Raw genomic sequence first — 22,475 nt, 5'->3', positions numbered from 1 at the left:
CAGTTCTGTGGAGGGCATCAAATAGGAAGCTCACATTCAGGATTATGAGTGACACACTATAGCTCCTACCTCTCAAGTGACACACTGTAGCTTTTACCTCTTAAGTGACACACTGTAGCTCCTACCTCAGGAGGATATGTGTTTCCTGTATGGAAATGTTCTGAGCCCCAAACCTATGAACTAAACCAGTAAAGACATCTTCCCCCATGTGTCCAGTATTCTGCAGGGGTGTGTTTATGGAATAGCTTAGGCACTCTTCCCATATCGAAAGGAGAAATCTAGGCTGCAGCTGTGAAATCTCATAGAGGAAATGTTGCGGAGGTCTTCTGTCCCTAGTCAGAGAGGAGTTTTCCTCCGCTGAGCTAAGAGGGGATTCTACAGGCCATTACTTTTCAGAAAATGCTTCCTTTTCTATTTTGCTCAAAATGGACCTTTGCTACTGTGTGTTCCCTGGTGCATGTGTGTATGTGAAAGTGTGCGTATGTGTGTGGGGGGGGGGAGACAGAGATGTTGTGTGTGTGTGTGTGTGTGTGCGTGTGTGTGTGTGTGTGTGTGTGTGTGTGTAGAGAGAGAGAGAGAGAGAGAGAGAGAGAGAGAGAGAGAGAGAGAGAGAGAGAGAGAGAGAGGAAGGAAGGTGTCAGATCTCCTGGAGCTGGAGTAATGGGCAGCTGTGCGCCACCTGGCATGGGTACTAAGAACTGAACCCTGATATTCTGCAAGAGCAGCACACATACTTAACAACTAGATTGTCTCTCTTGCCCATGAACATGGCATTTTTATATTTGGCTAGGAATCTTAGCTAACTGACCTCTGGTACACAGCTTGGTGGCTCCCAGTAAAAGTACATGCCCATCCTTCCCACCAGTTAAGTGTGGACAGATAACTAGAACACAGAACCAACAGTCAAGAAAAACAAAGGAACAAGTCACTGTCAATAAATGCCAGGGGAAGTGATATCAGATTAACATCCTCAGTAACTACAGCTACCAGGTGACATACAGAACAATCATGGAGCACAGAAATAAAATGAAGTCACAGAAATGTGTGGTCAAGAAAAGAGAATTCGTAATGACTAATGAAGCCTGGGTGTGGTGCTGCACGCCTGTAATCCCAGAACCCAAGAGTGTGAGGCAGGAGGATGGAGAGTTCCAAGACAGCCTCGGCTACATAACAGGAACCTTCTCATCACTCTCTTAGAAATCACCTAGGAAGGCTTTAAAAGCAACAAAAAATTATATTGTTACATGTAAGAAGTACAAATATTGATATAAAGTTGATAGTTTTAAGAGGAAATTAGACACAGATAAAGATACATTTAGGCCTTTGTGGGAAAGTTGGATGTTTTATCAAAATACATTAAAGAGTTAATCTTCAACTTATACGTGGCTCATTGCCATGTCCTTGAGGCTTGAGTCCTGGAACCACGTCTAGGGGTGGCCAGGGAATAAAGAAGGGACAGACACGCAGATACATGTACAGCAAAGCTGGGGTCACATGGGGTTTTCTAGAGCTACTGCCTGCAACCCAGACCATCAGAATGTAGGTACAGCACAGAAGGAAGGGTTAGATGTGTCAGTAGAAGGTTTCTGCAGGCCAGGAGGAGGAAGCGACAGTTGCTAGTCTTCAAACACATTGATCAACAGTTCATAAACACTCAGATTCCAAGGAACGCTTTGCCATTCCTCTTGAGCCTGACTCATATGGGTGACAGCTTTGCCAAATTCTCACAGGCCAACTGGTCTTGAAATCTTTGACATACTGTGCGCATGTCAAAACACAAATTCACCTCCTCACGATTTCCCCATTCCCTACAGTTCATAGACTGAAATAACCACTGTAGGGCCAGCAAGACACCTCAGCAAGCAAAGATGTTGCTCTGGAAACCCAGTGATCTGAGGTGTATCCCCCAAAACCATTTCTCAAAGTGTTGGTTTGTATTTGTGCACCTCTGTAACCCCAGCGCTCCCACTGTGAGATGGAAGGCAGAGGTGAGAATTATCCAGAAGTGCTCTGGTCAGCTAGCTTGGAGAGCCCAGCAGAGCAGAGACAAGACAGACCCTGCATCAAAAACAAATATCCTGTCTTTTTCACATGGACACTGTGGTACACACTCATCTGCACACACAAATACACAAGAAGAAGAAGGAGAAGAAGAAGCTAAAAAGAAATATAAAGAAATATTCACTATCCTAAGCATAGAATTTCCCTCTAAATTCTGCACAATTCTAACAGAAGTTTCAATGAAGTTTTTTTTTCATTTATTACATTCATTTGTTGTGTGTGTGTGTGTGGTAGGCGCATTCATGTTTTGGCAGAGGTCAGAAAATGCCCCATGGGTGTCAGTTCTTTGCTTCTATCATGTGGGTCCTGAGGTCAAACCCCCCTAAGCCATTTCATTGGCTCTTCAATTGGTGTCTATTTTTCTCCTTATAAACCCGAGAACTCAAAATCTCGCATAATAGAGCACATGACCCAAAATAGCTAAGACACTCTAGAGGAGAAAAAGGTGGTACGTATCTATAAAGAGAATATTTCTAGAACCAAAAGAGGAGAGAGCACTCATTCTTTCCCTAATTCTTAATAGAAATGCAGTTTAAGAACTTGTTACCAGACAAGGTGCTAAGGATGTCCAGAAACTAGAAGCTGGTGGGAGATTGCTGTGGGGAACAAGATGTGAGAAGGATTTTGTAGGAGGAAGTCTATGTCGCCATTAAACATGTGACTTACTAGAGGCGCATACAGATGAGGTAATAAAAGGGCGGTTTACCACACCGCTAACCACACCCACTTTAGGCAGGACTAAAGACGTATACGGCTGGACGTAAAGACGTATACGTACGTAGGCGGAACTACGTCACTAGCCAAGCCCACTTTTGGGCATGGCTAGGGGCGTTACGGGGGGAAGGCATAAAAGACAGCGCACAGGAAGTCTCGCTCTCTTTTCCTGGAGTTCGGCTTCCGGTCCAGTCGCTAGCTGAGATCTGCTGGGCTTCTCGGGGTTTGGTATCTTGTGAGTAATTTTCTAAATTAAATACTTAGCTTCACTTTCCTTAATTGTGTGTCGCGTATCGTTACAGCGTCCGTAAAGCCAACAGTTTGGTGTCGGAGCGGGATTGGAATCGGGACCCAGGGCTTCTCTCGTCCCGACCAGGCACACGTGGACTCTCCTTTCGCTAAGTTCCTCACCACTTCGCTCGGCAAGGCACAATTCCTGCCGCCAGGAACCAGCACCTACTACCTGCCGGTAAGGTCAGGCGGAATTCCAAGACTTCTCTTGCGGCCACGTGCTGTTTTACTGGCGGCCTGCTGACTCTGGCCACGTGCTCTTTCGCTGGCAGCCTGTTGATTTCGGCCTGAATTACTCCATTGGTAACAAACGTAACTGCTTTATACAATGTCAACAGCTAACACTATGATGCAGGATGTTAAGAATTTTCTTGTTTTTTGTATGGATGGGATTTTAGAAAGGGTTGAGGACCTACCTGAAAGGTGCTTCCTACCCATGATGGTGATTATTAGCTTCATAATCAATATAATTTTGTTAATGAAATGGCTCAAAAATAGGAATAAACTTATACAGGTCATACAGTCATCGCAGGATAGTTTTGAAATCTTAACACAAAGGATTCAGGAAATGCAAAATTCATTGCAGGAGAGTAAGAAAGGGTTGGTAGAAAATATTCAGGATATTAAAAATGATAATGTAGGTCTGACGAACAGGTTTAAAGAGACGGAACACAAAATTGAATTATTTTCAGGAAAAATGTGTTCCATAGATAAAATTGAAAAATTGGAACATAATGTGGAAACATTTAACGACAAACACGGTTCCATGTTTGATGATTTCGCTAGCAAATTACAAAGACTGGAACATAAAATTGAAATGCTAGCAGAAAAGAATTGTTCCATGTCTGAGAGCAATGGTAAACTAACTGATAGAATATCATTTGTAGAAGGCAGTTTACATGCTATTGAGGTACTTGCTAAGGATGAGAATATTAGAAATTTGGAATCACATGTAAATGATGAATGTAAGAAAATGAAAGATTCCATGACATCCTTAGAAAATCATTTGTCCCAAGAACTTCAAGAGCTCAGAGAAACAATGATGAATAGACGGCAGGATTTAGAAGACGCTCAATCTGATACTTCAGAATCAGAAATACAGGCAACAGGTCAGGACAGGAGTTTCCCAAAGCTTCTCAAATGCCGGAATGATTTCCCTAAGGTTGCTATGCGTTCCCCTATGGTTTTTCCGGTATCTGTAACAGAAAAACCAGCAACGAAAAAACAATCAAATGGTCCCATTGCTTATCACTGGGAGCCTATACAGATGAAGGATCTAAAAAATATTAAGGAGGCCATTGTCATGTATGGTCTTCATTCTCCCTTTGTCAGAGAGCTCCTAACCTCATGGGCTACTGTAAATAAAGTAACCCCAAAAGACTGGGCCCAATTAGCCTCTGCAGTACTCGAAAATTCTTGCCAAATTCAATGGAGAGCTTTGTGGAGGCAAGAAGCAAAAGCAATTGAGATTCAGGAATTGCAGAACGGTCATGAAGTACCCCAAGACAAGATTCTTGGGGAGGGTCCTTACGCTGACACGCAGGTTCAATCTGCATATGATGAGCACATGTTGTCTTTGTGCCGTACAGCTGCTTTAAATGCCTTGGATAAGGTTTGTGAAACAGGAGAGATAATGCAACCCTACACCAAGGTATTACAGGGCCCAAGGGAAAGGTTCACTGAATTTTTAGAGAGATTATCCAGAGCAGTAGAAGTACAGGTAGCGAACCCAGAATCCAGGTGTCTTCTTATAGAATCTTTGGCGTATGAGAACGCGAATCCTCAATGCAGGCAGGTAATTTGGCCATTAAAAATAAGATCAGCGCCATTGGAGGAATGGGTTCTGCATACAGCGAACCTGGAATGTAAAAGTCAGGATACAGGAGCTTGGGTAGGTGAAGCTATTTCTACAGGTTTGAGGAGGCACCAGGATGCCAAATACCCTACCTGTGATGATATAGAGGCATGGGTAGGGAAGGCAATCTCAAAGAATTTAAATAGGCGTAAAGATGCAAAATGCTTTAACTGTGGTAGAATAGGACATCTTAGTAGGAACTGTAGACAACGCATTCCTAGAAATAATGCTTTTACCAGGAATGTATCAAACAGAAGGCCTAAGCCTCCTGGTCTATGCAGGAGGTGTGGGAAGGGGCGCCATTGGACTGATGAATGCTTTTCCACACTAGACAGACAAGGTAGATCTTTACAGCAGGGAAACGGGCTTCCGGGGCTCCATGGAGCCCCGAAGAGGAAGATTATCCGGTCATTCCCAGTGACAATGGAGGACAGCCTCTCCCAGGACAATTAGAAGATCCACTGCCCATTGTAAATAATACGGCACTGGATAATACATTAGCTCCAGAGGATGAATTAATTACATCAGGAGGAGATACAAAACATATATTTTGGCAAACTTCTATACAATATCATAGACCCAAACTTCCGGTTAAGGTAAATAATAGGGTGATTTACGGATTACTGGACACCGGAAGTGACGTCACTATCCTTAATCAGCAGTCCTGGCCACAAAACTGGGCTTTAAAAGAGGTTAATGTTCAATTCTTAGGGATCGGAACCCTATCGGAAGTTAAACAGAGCGTTAGATGGATTGACTTTATTGGGCCAGAAGGACAGAGAGGAAGGTTAAAGCCATACGTTGCAGATATTGCTATAAACCTCTGGGGTCGTGATCTACTCCAGCAATGGAATACGCAGATTAAAATTCCTCCTGTATCAGCTAGGAATTATAGACAAGCTCTTAGTGGTAGTAAGAATATAGTAAGACAGTACAGAAAACAGATGCCAAATGTACAGGCTGTGCAGAAGCAAGATGCTAGTGCCAAACCTACAGAGCAACCAAAAGCTCTACCATTAAAATGGCTGACAGATGAACCCGTCTGGGTGGGTCAATGGCCTATGACATCTGAGAAGTTAGAGGCTTTGGAGAAGTTAGTTCAGGAACAGCTAGATGCTGGACATATTGAGGAATCAACTAGTGCGTGGAATTCGCCTGTTTTTGTTGTCAAGAAGAAGTCTGGTAAGTGGAGAATGGTTACTGATCTTAGAGCCATCAACAAGGTAATTCAGCCTATGGGATCTCTACAACCTGGGATGCCGTTACCTTCTCTAATTCCTAAGGATTGGCCAATTATAGTTATAGACTTAAAAGATTGTTTCTTCACCATACCGTTACAAGAAAACGACAGAGAAAAGTTTGCCTTCACAGTACCTACCTATAATAATTCCCGTCCGGTACAGAGATTCCAGTGGAAGGTACTACCTCAAGGTATGTTAAACAGTCCAACTTTGTGCCAATATTTTGTGAATAAACCTCTAGAAATAATTCGTAAAAAATTTCCACATTCGTTAATATATCATTATATGGATGACATATTATTGTCTGATTCAAATAAGGATACTTTGGAAAAGATGTTTGAGGCAGTAAAGGAAATTTTGCCTCGCTGGGGATTACAAATTGCTCCAGAAAAAATACAAAGAGGAGATTCTATTAACTATTTAGGTTATAAAATAGATGCTCAGAAAATTAGACCACAGAAAGTACAGATCAGAAGAGATCGTTACCGGACTCTTAATGATCTTCAAAAACTATTAGGAGAAATCTCTCAATTACAGACGATTATTGGTGTAGAAGGGCATGATTTAAAACACCTGAAAATGGCTTTAAAAGGAGATAAAGACCTAAACAGCCCATGAGTACTATCAGCTGAGGCTGAAAAAGAATTAGAATGGGTAGAAAAGAGAATATTAGAAGCACATGTGGACCGTGTGGATCCAAATCTGGACTGTATTCTGGTTATTTTACCATCTAGAGAATACCCCTCAGGAATATTAATGCAGAGGGACGACATCATTCTAGAATGGGTATTTCTGCCACATAAACAAAATAAAAAATTGAAAACATATATAGAAAAGATATCTGATTTGATATTAAAAGGTAAATTAAGGCTTCGTCAACTGACTGGGAAAGACCCAGCTGAAATTATTGTACCGTTAACGAATGAGGAAATTTCCTCCTTATGGAAGGATAATGAGTATTGGCAAATAGCTTGCAGTGACTTTTTGGGAAGTATTAGTAATAACTATCCCAAAACAGAGAGAATCAAATTCATAAAGAAAACAATTTGGATTCTTCCACGTATCGTGAGGCAAACACCTATTTCTGGAGTTCTTACCTTCTACACGGATGCAAACAAATCAGGTAAGGCAGGGTATAAATCAGGAAATATAAGTAAAGTAGTTCAAAGCCCTTACAACTCCGTACAAAAGGCAGAGTTATATGCCATTCTCATGGTACTTAAAGACTTTACAGAGCCTCTCAATATAGTCACGGATTCTCAGTATGCAGAAAGAGTTGTCCTGCACATTGAGACTGCAGAATTTGTTCCTGATAATACAGAATTAACCTCATTGTTTTTACAATTGCAGGAAATCATCAGAAACAGGACTCATCCTATATATATAACACACATCAGATCCCATACAGGTCTGCCAGGTCCTCTGGCACAAGGCAATGATGAAATTGATCGTTTATTAGTAGGTAATGTGTTGGAAGCTTCAGAATTTCATAAGAAACACCATGTTAACAGCAAAGGTTTAAAGAAGGATTTTTCTATCACCTGGCAACAAGCCAAAGAAATAGTAAGAAATTGTCCCAGTTGCTCATTGTACACTCAAACTCCATTACCAGCAGGTTGTAATCCTAAAGGTGTTCACAGAAATGAACTTTTGCAAATGGATGTATTTCACTTCCCAGAATTTGGCAGTTTGAAATATGTACACCATACTATAGACACGTTCTCAGGCTTCCAATGGGCTACTGCCCTCAGCTCTGAAAAAGCTGACTCTGTTATTACACACCTCTTAGAGGTAATGGCTGTTATGGGTATACCTAAAACAATAAAAACTGACAATGGTCCAGCATATGTCTCCAGTAAATTGGAACAATTCTTCAAATATTATAATATAAAACATGTAACTGGTATACCTTACAATCCCACAGGACAAGCAATAATTGAAAGGTCTAACCGAACCTTAAAGGAGATGCTTCATAAACAGCCAGGGAAAACAAAGACACCTAGACACAGGTTACACAATGCTTTACTAACGTTGAATTTTCTTAATGCTGATGAAAAAGGACAAACTGCAGCAGAAAGACACTGGACTACAGAGAAGACTTCTGAACTGAACCAACCGGTGTATTTTAAGGATGTTATGACCTCAGTCTGGAAACCAGGATATGTGTTACGTTGGGGAAGGGGTTATGCTTTTGTTTCCACAGGAGAAGAAAAGGTTTGGGTTCCATCAAAATTAATTAAAATTCGATCAGAACAGAAAACATCTCAGGAGGAGGAAGATAACAGCCCATCTACAAATTCATAGTCCACAATGGGTAAAGTGACCTCCTAAAAGGAAAGAGAAGTGCTTTGTTTTTGTCCTCACAGGTAAACTCAGCAAAGAATACTGGACACATGGATTCCTGTAGAAGAATGAATAGCTACCCTGAGGACCATCAAACAAACAGTATCTCACTGTGTGGTATCAAAGTCTAAATCTCTCTATATTGTTTTTTCATAGTATCCTTTTATCTTTATTTCTTCACATACCTCAGTTCCCATTCATTTAACTGAAGCTGGCTTTGGAGTTGGATTGGCTCTCCTACTCTAAACCCAAGCATATTATTTAAATACAATTCAGAATTTCTGTATTATATCAAAGAGCCATTGATATAAGACAGAAGAAATAAAATGAGGGACTGTTATCTATGGATTTCTTTTTCTGAACAGTCTAATTTCCTCCAGGTTTTCCATCTTCCCTATTGTCACCTCTTCTGTATGCTTACATATGAAAGTTAAAATATTTCTTTGTTAACAGTAATGTTCGAGTTTTCCAGAGAACAAGGGATTTCCTGACAGCAATCTTCAACTGCTTCCGAAAGAGAATGAGGATCCACTTCCTTGACTTCACCTGATTCGACTGGAGGCATCTGAATTGCCCCACATCATTGACTCCACCTGACAAGCACTATCCTGAAACTGGCTTGAAACTACATCACTCTACACACAACTCCGGATCAAGAAACTGAAACAGCACATCTTCTACAATCTGACCAGAGCTTCAAGATAAGAGCTTCAATCAACACTAGAACCCCAGTCAGGAACTTCAATCAAGCATCTCCTGCCATACTGAGACTGTCTGATCTACTCAGATTTTGTTATACTAACATTTTCTTTTCACAGGTCCCCATGAGATTATCATCGTCCCATCTCAGCAGGAAGTAGTTTTGAGAATTCCACGCCCCCTCTCCCTACTATTGATATTATAAGATTACACCTGTTAGTGTTAGTTTTCAATTATTTTAGAGTTGGGATTGGAAGGAGGTGTTCATATTTGGGTGTTTCTTTAAGATAAGTTTAGGTTTAGATAGAATAGATGTTTGATACATTTTGTTCATGGACACAAGTTAGTTGTCCTTTTTTAGACTAAAAGGGGAATTGTAGGAGGAAGTCTATGTCGCCATTAAACATGTGACTTACTAGAGGCGCATACAGATGAGGTAATAAAAGGGCGGTTTACCACACCGCTAACCACACCCACTTTAGGCAGGACTAAAGACGTATACGGCTGGACGTAAAGACGTATACGTACGTAGGCGGAACTACGTCACTAGCCAAGCCCACTTTTGGGCATGGCTAGGGGGCGTTACGGGGGAAGGCATAAAAGACAGCGCACAGGAAGTCTCGCTCTCTTTTCCTGGAGTTCGGCTTCCGGTCCAGTCGCTAGCTGAGATCTGCTGGGCTTCTCGGGGTTTGGTATCTTGTGAGTAATTTTCTAAATTAAATACTTAGCTTCACTTTCCTTAATTGTGTGTCGCGTATCGTTACAGCGTCCGTAAAGCCAACAGTTGAGGAAGCAGGCTTGGTTCCACAGTAGGGGACCTTCTGCTACCCACAGATGCATCCAGCGATAGTGGGAGGTTGTGATGCATTGAAATCAGTAGTTTCCAAAAAAACAAAATATGCAAGTATTAATACAAAATTTTAAAAAATCCTTTACCCTTACTGGCTTTTAGGTATTGGCCATGAATTAAATATATGCTTTAATAGTAACAAAGGACACAATCCTTCATGCGGTGAAAATAATTCCTATTAAAATTGCAAGCATAATTTTTGGTAAGTGTAGTTAATGAAAAAGATGATATTGTCATTCATTCAACAAACAAAAACTTTATCTCTGGTCCCAATATTTTATACTTTCCCTTTCCTTCTAAAATATGTGTCTTACCCCACTCCCCCAAAATGTATGCTAATGGGAAATACATTATGAACAAGAGATTTTTATTGCTCACCTTGCTGTATTTTTTTCTGCAACATACTTGTAAAGTGAAATCTTATACACATTCCAATGTTTGTGGAATAGACAAATTCCTTCTTTTCTGATTATTTATGTCCTGGTGAATAAATATTACTTATGCTAGAATGCTATAGCAGCATCAACACCAATGACCTTAATTGTCTCTTTAGCTCCAGGTATCTTTTTATAGCTAGGAGCAATGCAGTGAGAGCTTCCTTTTGTTGAGTGGTTAAAGATTTGATTGTGAAAGTCCAAGATTGACAGAAGACCCAGGAAATACAAAGTAACTTTCAGGATAGTGAATGTATAAGCTGAGGAACTTGGTAATGAGTCCCTTAGAACTGTTAGGTCATTTATATATATGAGGGACGAGAGCTGATTCAAAGTATATCCTTGACTGACTTGAGAGCTCCATGAAGAGCACCCTATGAGTAATGTCCCTTGGTTTCTCAAGGTGGGTCACATTGGCAGTAATAACTTCAGTATGTTGTACTTGGTAGTTTTTTGTTTGTTTTTTCTCTTTACTCTTTGTGGGTCCACCATCCAGCTCCCAAATAAATTCCTACTTAAGAATGCCCTGCCTTAGCTTGGCTTATTTCTAGCCAGCTTTTCTTAAATTATCCTGCCTATCTTTTGCTTCTGGGTTTTTACCTTTCTATGTTCCTTTCTTTCCTTCTTACTCTGTGGCTAGTTATATGGCTGAGAAGCAGGCCCCTGGAGTCCTCCCTCCTTCTCCTCTCTTTCTCTTCCCTTTCTCCTTCTCTCTATTTGTTCTCTCTGCCTGGAATCCCTGTCTGTTTCCCTCTCCTGTCTAGCTATTGACTGTTCATCTCTTTATTAGAAAAATCAGATGTTTCAGACAGGCAAAGTAACACAGCTTCACAGAGCTAAACAAATGCAACAAAAAATAATGCAACACATCTTTGCATCATTAAACACATGTCCCACAGCATAAAAGAATCCTTAACTGATATTCTACAATAGTATGTATTACCTTTGCCCCCACTTGTGGACAACTTGTCCTCTTATGGACTCCTCTGAAGAGCCACTTCCCCAGTATACCAAAGCTGTGGCACACATAGCCAGCTGTTTTGCACCAAACATGGTGCCTGGGCTTTCAAATTAAAAAGAAAGCATTGGAAATAGATCAAATGTCAAGTCAAGGTAGTCCCCAAGCTGCATCACTATTTTGCCAAGTAAATGCTTTTGCCAATTCCATTTATTATCACCAAATTTCACAGGGATGTTTCATGAGGTAGGATAGAAGGGTGGGGAAATTATGGAGATGCAAGAAGGAAGAAGGAAGAAGAACTCTCAGTCTAGGGCCTGTAAAGCCTCCCACCAGCAAAGAGGCAGGAATTCAGTACAAACAACATCTTCCATGATGACTGCTAACACAGAAATAACATTCCTTTCACATACAGACATTTGATATTAAAGTAAAAATGGTCCAGGATTAAGACTTGAATGTGTACAACCTTGGGTAGCAATTCATTCATTTCTTTCTCAACTTGTCTTACCAATCTCAGATAAAACTCTTTGCTTACTGTTCAGACATGCTCCCCTCCTGTATCCTGTGAGTGAGACTTCTATCTTATCTACTGTGCTTCTACCACAGCGATTCTCAACCCGTGGCTCTCAACTCCTTCCGGGTTCGAGCAACCCTTTCACAGGTGTCGCCTGAGACTATTAGAAAACACAAATATTTACATTATGATTCATAACACTAGAAAACTTGCATTTATGAAGTAACAACGAAAATATTTTTTTGGTTGGAGACAACCACAACATGAGGAACTGTATTAAAGGGTTGCAGCATTGGGAAGATTGAGAACCACTGGTGGTTCCTTCAAAACTGTTCAGTGATCTCCTTTAGGTTCTAAGCAAACCCTTAAAGATGATACCTTTAGGGGTCTGATGAGATGGTTCAGCAGGTAAATGCTCTTCCCTTGCAAATCTGGGATCTGAGTTTGGTCTCCGGAACCCACCTAAATGTACAAAGAGAAAACCATCATCTGATTGGAATTAAGACCCACACATGAAATGGAATCCATGCTTGAGACTGATCCAGGCAAGGGATCTAAGGGAAAATCAAATACTACTGTAATACTAAAGAAACCTAGCAATAAAATGACTCCCAATGACACTCAGCTTCCTCTTTCAGTACACATGAATAAATACAGAGAGACCCCCAGCTGGGCAGTGTGTAGACAGTGAGAGAACTTAGAACATTCAGTCCTAAATGGGATATCTCCATCTAATCTCTCCGCTCAGGGCTCAGCAAACTTTGCAAAGTAAGAGACAGGAAGATTTTAAGAGTCAGAGGGAATGGAGAACACCAGGGAAACAAGGCCTTCTAGACACAGCAGGGCCGATACACGTATGAACTCATAGAGACTGTGACATGACTAGCTAGCTACCTGAGTTCCTGCCTTCATTTACCCAAAATAATGGACTGTCACTGGAAACTATAATGTGAATAAACTCTTCCCTTCCCAAAGTTGCTTTTTTGGTAGAGTATGTAGTGCTATTTGCATACTCTTTCTCACTTCTAGTTCACTCTCTCTGCTTCCTGTTTGCAGCTGAACATGTGATCTCTTAGCTTGCTGCTCCTACCATCTGTTGCCATGCTTAATCCATCATTATGGACTCTACCCTGGAACCATAGCCAGAATAAACTCTTCTGTCAGTCATTTTGGTCATGGTGTTTTATCACAGTAACAGAAGAGTAACCAGATGCACCAAGGTTACATCCCAATTACCTATGTCCTCCAACAAGGCCCATCACATTCAATAAGCCATCAAATTAATCAATGGAATGATACAGTGATGAGAATAAAGCACTCAGGGTCCAATCATCTTCTAAAAGCCACATATCTAAACAGTGCTGCCATGGAGACCTAGCCTGATGTTTGAGCCTTTCAGAACGCTTCAGACACATAACCTCCAAAGCATTCTCTTCTGTATTAAATGTAAATTTTTATCATATGGGTTTCAAAGAACAATACAGCTTCAATTCTCTTGTGGCTGAAGTGGAAAAATATTATATCCAATGCAGTTTTCTGAAATTAGCTTCCCTCGTTCTTTGAAATTCCAGTTTACCAAGATAACACATGGTTATGGTATATTCCTTTTTAAAGATGTATGTCGTCTGGGCAGAGTGCTATAATTTATTCAAACTCCTGAAATAAACACTTGGGATATTTTGGTATTTTTTCTATTACAAGCACAAATGCTGCCAGGACAGATATGCAAGTATTTTTTAAAGGAAAGGATATATACCTATGAGTGAAAAATTTTACATATGGATACACATATGTGTGTCCACACATACATTTTCAACTCTATATTTTAACTTTTTTCACAAAGTGACTAGGCACATTTACATTGTCTATGCCAATGTATCATATTGATAAGATTCCCACTTTCCCAGCCTTGGCATTATTGGGTTAATATTGATCAACTTGCTAACCATAAAACCTATCCCCCTCAGTCTTTCATCTGCAAATGATAGACTAATAATGAGCCCGATAAATCCTTATATTTTATTTGCTGCACGGATATAATGCTGTACTCTATGTCTGCCATACAGTTTGTGTATTTTCCAGCTGGATTTTTGTGACTGTGTTGACTATCAGTACTGGGGATCGAAGCAAGGGTCTTGTGATTCTTGGATACTTTGCCACTGAGCTAATATTCCCAGCCCCTTTCTATTTTGTTTTGACTGACTGGCTAAATTGTCCAGGTGGTCTCAAACTGTTAATCCTTTCTCAAGCTTCAGAACAGCTGAAACGATTGGCAGCCTGTCCCCTATGCCCACCTCCTCCACACATATTCTCCATATTGTCAGTGGTAGGTGATGTATAGAGAATATTTCTAAATATATAAGTTTTTCCCAATTCACTCTTAAGAGTTCTTGGGGTCTGGAATGGTTGGCTTTAGGTACTGGTATGTTCTTTCTTTATTAGTAATGGCTTGCGTTTGTGGGATGAGAAGGTTTCAGGGCACTTTTGAAACCTTATCTCAAGGGACTGTCACTGTCTCAACGTTAAAAAGACAAGGTAGCTATTAGCATTCTTGTTTTACAGGTAAGGGCACGGAGCAGCCTTCCCAGCATTGTAGGGCTAAGTCCTCAGACTCAGCATCCTATATCCTTTGTAAGATTATATGATGCCTCAGCTGTTGGTAGATTATGGCTTATTCATTAAAAAAAAACACTCTCTGCTTAACATCATCACCTCTCTCCTCCCATCATTTCTTCTCCTTTCTCCCTCTCTCTCCTCCTTCCCCCCCTGCCTTCCTCCTCTCCTTTCCTTTTGTATGTAAAACAAACATACACTTCTCTTTAGAGTTCATTTTAATTCTATTATCTACAAAATGAACATATAAGTCAAGAAAGCCCCAAGACAATTTTCCCTAAATTCAAAAGATAGTTGCTTGTTTGTTTGTTTATTGTGGGGGTAGGGTGGGCATTTGTATGAAGCAACCTGTGTGTGGTCAGAGGACAACTTATGGAGTAGTTGTGTCCTTCTACCATGTAGGTCTCAGAGACAGGACTCAGGTTTTCAGACTTGGCAGCAATCTCCTTTACCTGTTAAGCTATCTCACTGACTCTCCAAGATAAATTGCAAATTGGGATTTTTTTTGAGAGTCTTGAGTAAAATAAAAAATAAAAAACAAAATTTGTTTATTCTGTAATAAACTCTGTTTTAAAAAAGCAGTGAGTCTGGGTGCAGCGAGTCGTGTTTGAATCCCCGCACTCCAGAGGCATGGGCACAGGGATATCTGGGAGTTCCATGGCAGCGAAAGTTAAGAAGAATAATATAGAAAAATGTGCTTTTAGCACTTATTGCCTTATTTGGTGGCTTTGCTTCTCTCATTCAGCATTTAATTATGAACTAACCTCTATTTGTTGTTGTTAATATAAATAAAGCCCATATTATGCTTAATACTGAAATGATATCTAACATCTTCTGGGAGAGTTAGAGGAAAGAGAGTTGAAAGATGCCTCAATTTAGCTCTCAAATAGAAAAAAGGACTTATTATTTTTTCTAGTTGTAAAATAAATGCATTTCTAGATAAATAAATTATCAAGCTAACTACTTCTTGTACTCTTCAACATATTTTATTTTACTTTTGGCAGTGTCTCTTGTAACCCACACTAGCCTCAATTCACTTTGTAGTCAAGGATAGACAGACAACTTGGAATACTATCCTCTTGTATCACTATGCCCAGTTTCTGATGTGCTGGGAAATGAACCCAGGACCTTGTACAAGCTAGGCAAGCATCCTGCCATTTGGGGCACATCCTCAGCCACCACTCTTTAACCTTCTGCTGTTTTGATGGCTGGTTCTATTTTCGTATGCACTGCAGACATCAAAGAGAACTATGTTTGATGAAACTAGCAGTAACAAGAAAGGACCTGGGGATAAATAAGGAAACAGAAATCCTCTGAGGTACTCTAATCACTAGCTAGACAGTAAGCATTTAAGCACTTCTGGGACACATCCCTTGATGACTAAGAAAGAGATAGGTCCACATTATTTCTTCTACAAAGAGAAAGGTCTTTAACAGCAACTATCTGTAGTCTACAGGTAAATACTAAACATGGCCTGTCTTAGCTTTCTTTCCACGATTATTACACCCACAGTATTCATTCATCAGTATTTCCCAACACGTGTCCAATTTGAAACTGGTCATCTTTTTTTTTTCTAAAGGTGCTACCCTTGGCACATGTTTTGAGCTGGGTCTGAGAGCTGTGTGTGTTACATGACAATCGCTTTGTATTTGAAGATGAGCTCTCTGTGTGTATTTCTTTTGTGAGTCAGGTATTATACCTGGCTCCTGCAACTCATGTTAGTTAGTGATAATTACACCACAAAGTGGCAGCACAAGAAATCTAAGTGCCAGGGCAAGGGGCACCTAATGACAATGGAATTCAACCCTGTGTTTGGAGGAAACTGTGTGAGTTGGGTGTTGGTAATTTCAAGTTTCACATACTTTACAATTGTGGGTCATTCCAGGCTTCTAATTTAAGGGGAGAGTCATTCCTAACTGGGCAGCTTCTAGAATCACCTAGTCCTGAGGTCCTCAACCAGGCAATTATCCACTTGAGAAGAAGGGGGTGGTGTGTGTGTGTGTGTGTGTGTGTGTGTGTGTGTGTGTGTGTGTGTGTACCCACGTTCTGGTGCACATGGGGATATTACTTTTGGGAGTGGTTCCCTCCTTCCACCATCCTGGGATGGCTTGCTGAGTCATCTCACCGGCCCACTCATTTTATTTTTAAGTGCATCTTTCCATTAATTGCTTTAGCAAAGAGGTTTGTGAGTAAGGTGATCATATAAAGTCCACTCTGGGATAAGAGCTAAGATAGGTGGGACACTGGGACAACAAACCGGATAGGGGATGTCCCAGGTAAATAAATAAACAGGGTCAGGCTGTTTATAGAGGGAAGAATGCCCCAAGCCTTTTCTGAGGTGAGGTAGGAGTCTTCCCCTCAGGTGGAAAATGCCCAAAGCCCTAGACATTTCCTGCACATGATAAGCCAAGGGGCAATTTTAAACACTTTACAAGGGTGTGTACATCCTTTAATTAAAAGTAGTGTTTGAGCTGGATAGTTCAGTGGTAGACCAGCTGCTTGCCATGCTTGAGGCTCCTAGTTCAATCCTTCAGCATCTCCCCCTCCTCAGTCTTAAGGAAAGATGGTGCTAATGACCAGGCTTCTGGATAATGCTGTTTGCTGTCACTTTAGGGAAGCCAAGAAACCCAGGAACAGAAGAACTCACGAAATGTCTACTGTGATGTCTCCCCAGCACGTTCTCTGAGACCCAGACCGTGGGACCTATGTCCCTGCGCGGTCTGTGGAGTCCGGTCAGTCCATCCCTTTAAAGATGCAGGAGAAAGCTTACCTCAAACCTGACAGAGAAATCACCCAGCTGAGCCTTCGGTGGAGAGACTTCCCTAAGGCTCCACCCCGCCCAAGGGCTCAGACCCCGCCCACCGGCTCAGGCCCCGCCCACCAGTCGAGGCACTCCCTCCATCTCCCAGCCTACCTACCCAGGCACGTTCTCTTCAAGCCCCGCCCACCACAGACCCCACCCACCCACCCAGGCCGATATGCTCGGTTCAGGCCCCGCCCACAACACTCCTAGGCCCCTCCCATTTCCCCGCCCGCGCTTAAGGCCGGCAGTTGCCGAGGGTCTGTTCAGAGCCCTCGGGTCTCCGAAGTCTTTTGTCGGCCGTGGCCTAAGCGCTTCCAGTGCGCGTGCGCGGCGTCACGGGCTGGGTTTCCCCCGCAGCCTGGACTTGGTACGGCCGGGCGGTTGGTGCGGTCCGCAGCTGCAACCCGGGGCGCGCTTTTCAAATCGTCCCCGACTTGCACCGAAATGGAGGGGCGGTTGCAGAGGGACCTCCGGGCGCAGCAGGTGAGCGAGGCCAGGGACTGGCGACCTGCAACCTGTGGGTCGTGTATCGTGGCTTTGCACGCCTGTTGGCTGCACCCAAGGAGGAGACCAAGACCGGGGCCGGAGAAGGACACCGGGGCCCTTTGCACCTGTTCGTCCTCCCCAGGCTTGCAGGGCCGAGGTGATACCCCGGGAGAGAGTGCCCGGGTTGCTGCCAGCGCCTCTGGGTCCTGCACAGCTGTGCATCTAATAATGCAAGGCGCTCCCCACAGCGGTGTGGGCGAGCATCAAACTGGGGGACGAGGGGGGCGGGGTGGACGCTCAAACAGCATGTTTTTAGCTTTACGGGAATAGACGTTTAAACTTGGGTTCTTGCACAAATATTAACAAAAAGAAAGGACACTGAGTTGCAAACAAATTGGGTGTTTTTTTTAGCCATATAAAATGTGTTCTGCACTTTTTTATTTAGTGTAGTCGAGGATATTTCTTGGCCACATCAATTAGTCCAGCCATTACTTTAGCATTTTAATGAAAAGAAAACTCGAATGCCTTTTTAGCTACATCTTCACTTCCATTTCCATTTCCACCTGCTTTTACCGGCTTCTGAAGTATAGTGATTTGAACCATATACAGTTGCCAGATTTGCTGGTCAAGATCGGAAGACTGCAGTTTCATAGAATTTCCTTGGCAGATTGGGCATTGTTAGGAAGTCCTCCTTAATTCTCTGAAAAGTTGAGCCAGGCTTTAAGTGATTGTGCAAACCGTATTGGTAGTAACAAGTGCTGTTTTCTACTAACATTCACAGGACTTTCAAATCTCCTGCAAGTTATTTCTTCCTGTTTTGTTATGTATTTTAGCTGTTCTGTTTGCTTAGTCCAAGGATAGCCTTGAACTCCTGAAGCTCCTCTTGTCTCCACCTCCCTGGTGTGGAAATCAGATGAGTGCCCCAGCAAGCCTGACTGATATGGAACTGAGTCAAACCCAGTGCCTTGTGCATTCTAGACAAGCACTCGATATACTGGTGTTAACACAGATTTGATTTCTAGTCAACTGAAGGCCTGTTGGGTTTCTTGTAGGGAATCACGTTAAGTACTGGTGTAGCCGTCCAAGCCCAAATGTGCTTATTAGTGCTGCAGTGACATCTAGGAATAACGCAGAAGAGAAAGGAGGATAACAAAGCTTGGCTGTTTGGAAGGAAAATGACTGTGTATGTGTGTATACTATATGATGTATATAATACTTAAATATATATATATAGCAAATATGGCAAGACTGGGTTATATAAATGTAGTAAGATATAATTATTAGTATTTTTTAAGCATAATAATATCAAAATAAGACGAAGAATTGTTTTTTGTTTGGGTCTTTGAAGAGAAACAACAGAATAGTAGTAGGTTTTGACTTCACCAGAATACTCAGTCAGGAAGAAAATTTTATACTTGACTAACACTGAATTTTTATTTAGTATGTGTTTTTTCCCCCAAAATTGAACGCTGTGATCTAATAGGGTGAAGCCAGAGGTTTAGTTCTTTGAACTCTGCTTCAACCCTGGAGGTGACTCCGATAGCATATTGGTTTTGAGAGATTCAGGTCAAATCTCACTCTGCTGTGTAATTCTGAATAATCCATGAGTTGTTCTGAGCCTGGTTTCCACGGTTACAGAATGGCTGAAATACCTGTCTTAGAAAGCTGTTGAGATTGAATAGCCTCTCTGTCTAAGAGAGCATATCAGTGTCAGGACGACAAACCTGCCCTACTCCTCGGAGCAGCTAAGGCAGTCACCTAACCCTTCCTTGTAAAGTTTAAGCTCCTACAAAAAGCCCAAGTGTCCCAGTAAAGGAGTTTCAGAACATAAATTAGATTTCTATAGCCTCAGTTCTCTAGAAGGATTAGTGTTAAAACAGTTTCTTAGATAAACAATTCTTCAGTGCATGGAATTTTGTTAAGACACAGAGATTAGGGCTGGAGAGATAGCACCATGGTAAACATGCTCGCTGTGCAACGAGGCGATTTAAGCTGTTCTCTGGGACCTGTAGGGTAAGGAGAGAACCAACTCCCCAAAGCTGCTATCTGACTACCACATGAATGCCATGGTACAGCAAGTATCTGTGTACACACACACAAAACACACACATGCCCTCTCTCATCACCATCATCAATCATCATCATCATCATCATAGTATAAAAATATTTTTAAAAGCAAGCATACTGCATATAAACTGCTTTTACTTTTCTTCCCCTTCCCCTTGGTCTCATGGCATAGTAGGTTAGTTGTTAGGTGGGAGTAGTCTCAGTCAGCATTACTTATGGATTGTCTCTCTCGTTTTCAGTTTTAAAAGTCACTTCTTGGGATCAACAATAAGGCCATTCGCTGTCTTTGTGCTGTTCTGTTTCTAACCCTTTCGGATGTCTCTTTTCCATATTCTAGCTCACCTGTTTTGTGGTTTTTACTCTACTGTGGCGTTAGCAGTCAAATTCAGGGCGCTGTGCCGTCTAGAGAGGCAGTGCGCTGCTGATCTAGCTCTCGATTCTCATCTCTCTGTGGGAGCACATGTGTGCAGGGTTGTGTTGGTCTGTGGACACACGGAGGTCAGAGGTCAACTGCAGTGTATTCTTCTATTGCTCTCCACTATTTTGTGGTGGTTGTTGTTTTGGTTTTTGGTTTGTGTTTGTTTGTTTGTTTTTGAGGCAAGGTTTCACCATGTAGCCACTGACTGGCCTGAAATTCAGTATGTAGAGGAGACTAACCTGAAGCCACAGAGATCTGCTTGCCTCTGCCTCTCCTGTACAGAGATTAAAGGTGTGTGTTATTATACCTGGCTCTGTGTGTGTGTGAGAGAGAGAGAGAGGAGGGGGAGGGAGGAGGAAAGGGGGAAGAGAGAGAGAGAGAGATAGAGAGAGAGAGACAGAGACAGAGAAAGACAGACAGACAGACAGACAGACAGGCACAGAGACCCACAGAGAGATAATCTTTTATTGAACCTGGAACTTTCCATTTTCTGCTAGACTGACTGCCAGTAAGCCTAACTAAGTCTTCACCTCCCCAGCACTGGGGTTTCAGGGGCACACCATAGTGCCTGGTTTCTCTGTGGTGAACTCAGGTCCCCATGCTTGCACATTGAGCCATTTTCCTGTCTCCCCATTTCTACTTTTATGTATCTTAAAAGTTGGTTTTTATTTACATACACATATGTGTGGGGTACCTGAGAGGCCAGGAGAAGGTGTTGGATCCCCTGGAGCAGGAGTCATAGGTGGCTGTGAGCTGCCTGCTATGGGTTCTGGGAACCGAACTCATATCCTCTGGAAGAATGGCAAGCACCCCTAACCATTGAGCCATCTCTCCAGCCCTTAGCTTCCACTTCTAAGGCACCCAACTATTGCGCTTTTAGCTTTGCTCTGTCCATTGCGTCTTAGCTGCTAACTTTATCTACTTCTTGCATCAGGACAGCCATGTGAGTGTCTGTTTGACCTGATCATATGCAGGCCCTTATTCAGAAAGTGGAACCCTGAAATAGAGGGTGACTTAACCCACTCTTCTTAGGGTCTGTCTTTCCAACAGGATGCACACAGACCATCTTTTCTCATTGGCCACAGTCATCCTTCACTGTGCCTGTCTGCACCCCTTGGGCCATGGCAGTGACAGTGATGATTTTAGATCTTCAGCCCTCTTGGAAGACGGTCAGCATCACTGTATGCTCAGAGGATGCCCCACCTTTCACGATCTTTATTCTCACTGGGTCACCCCAGACATCACTTTCTCCCCACAAGTACCACGTATACCTACTAAGTAAAGACGATTCCTTTTGCTCTGTAACCCATTACTTGGCTACATCTGATAAGGGGCGTTGGTCGGAGTTTCCCTCTCCATGTAGAGTGGATGAGTGCTGGCGAGTATTGTGGGAAACATAAACTTGCTGCAGTGGTAGACACTGTTTAGTGTGTTCAAGGACGGTGTGTACATACACTTCGCAGTTAGCTCACCATCCTGCATCAGCCCTCTTCGTCTGGTTGACCAGCCTTGGCAGAGAAGGCAGGTCCTAGTTTATAGTGCATATTCACTGGAGTGGGTAAAAGGCCACATGGTACACAGTTCCCATGTTGCTTTAAGTTTCTCAACTTGGCCATTGTGGTTGGAAAGTAGCCACAGGCAGGATGAGCTAGTGTGATCCAGTCCAACTTTATGTACAAAAAATGGCTACCAACCAGGCTGGAGTTTGATAGCTAATTTCGTCGTAAAGGATGAAATTCTAGAGGCAAGAGGGTCCCTGTGATTTTGAGGCTAGCCTGGTCTACAGGGTGAGTTCCAGGACAGCCAACCAGAAACCCTGTCTTAAAAATAAAAAAAAAAAAGATGAAATTCTGTTAATACCTGCCATGTATGCCTCATTTCCTTAGCGAACATTAGCTTAATCACATGTATAAACTTTTGTTTGTTTTAAGACTCTATGGTTCTTATCTCTACTATTTCCCAAGCCTCTGCAATTATTTGAGTCTTTTTCAGCAGGTGACAACGACAGAGATGGCTCTCCTCATAGATCAGAGGGACGCTCTGAAGTTCAGGCTAGTATGTGGTGTGGCTGTGGCCCCCTGCTGGTTCCTTCAGGTTGTTGCAGTTTTACAATTGCTAAATTTCA

General features: G+C 42.2%; 1 protein-coding gene across 4 annotated transcripts in view; it reads left to right on the top strand.

The window, feature by feature from the left end:
- The first annotated feature begins 17,643 nt into the window (after positions 1-17,643).
- Positions 17,644-22,475, top strand: part of Rtkn2 (rhotekin 2) — a 63,460-nt gene continuing 58,628 nt past the window's right edge. For 3 of the 4 annotated variants that reach the window (XM_013113843.3, XM_040732183.1, XM_040732181.1), the window contains exon 1: positions 17,645-17,862. In XM_013113843.3, the coding sequence (XP_012969297.1) occupies positions 17,824-17,862 (39 nt within the window). In that variant the 5' untranslated portion in view covers positions 17,645-17,823. Of the gene's footprint in view, positions 17,863-22,475 lie in introns of all 4 variants that reach the window. The other variant, XM_013113844.3, reaches the window with a different exon arrangement.

The sequence above is a fragment of the Mesocricetus auratus genome, unplaced genomic scaffold (assembly GCF_017639785.1).
Source record: "Mesocricetus auratus isolate SY011 unplaced genomic scaffold, BCM_Maur_2.0 Super-Scaffold_100027, whole genome shotgun sequence".
NCBI classification, from domain to species: domain Eukaryota; kingdom Metazoa; phylum Chordata; class Mammalia; order Rodentia; family Cricetidae; genus Mesocricetus; species Mesocricetus auratus.
Note: the sequence above shows the minus strand (reverse complement) of the source record. Positions and strands in the feature narration are given on the sequence as shown.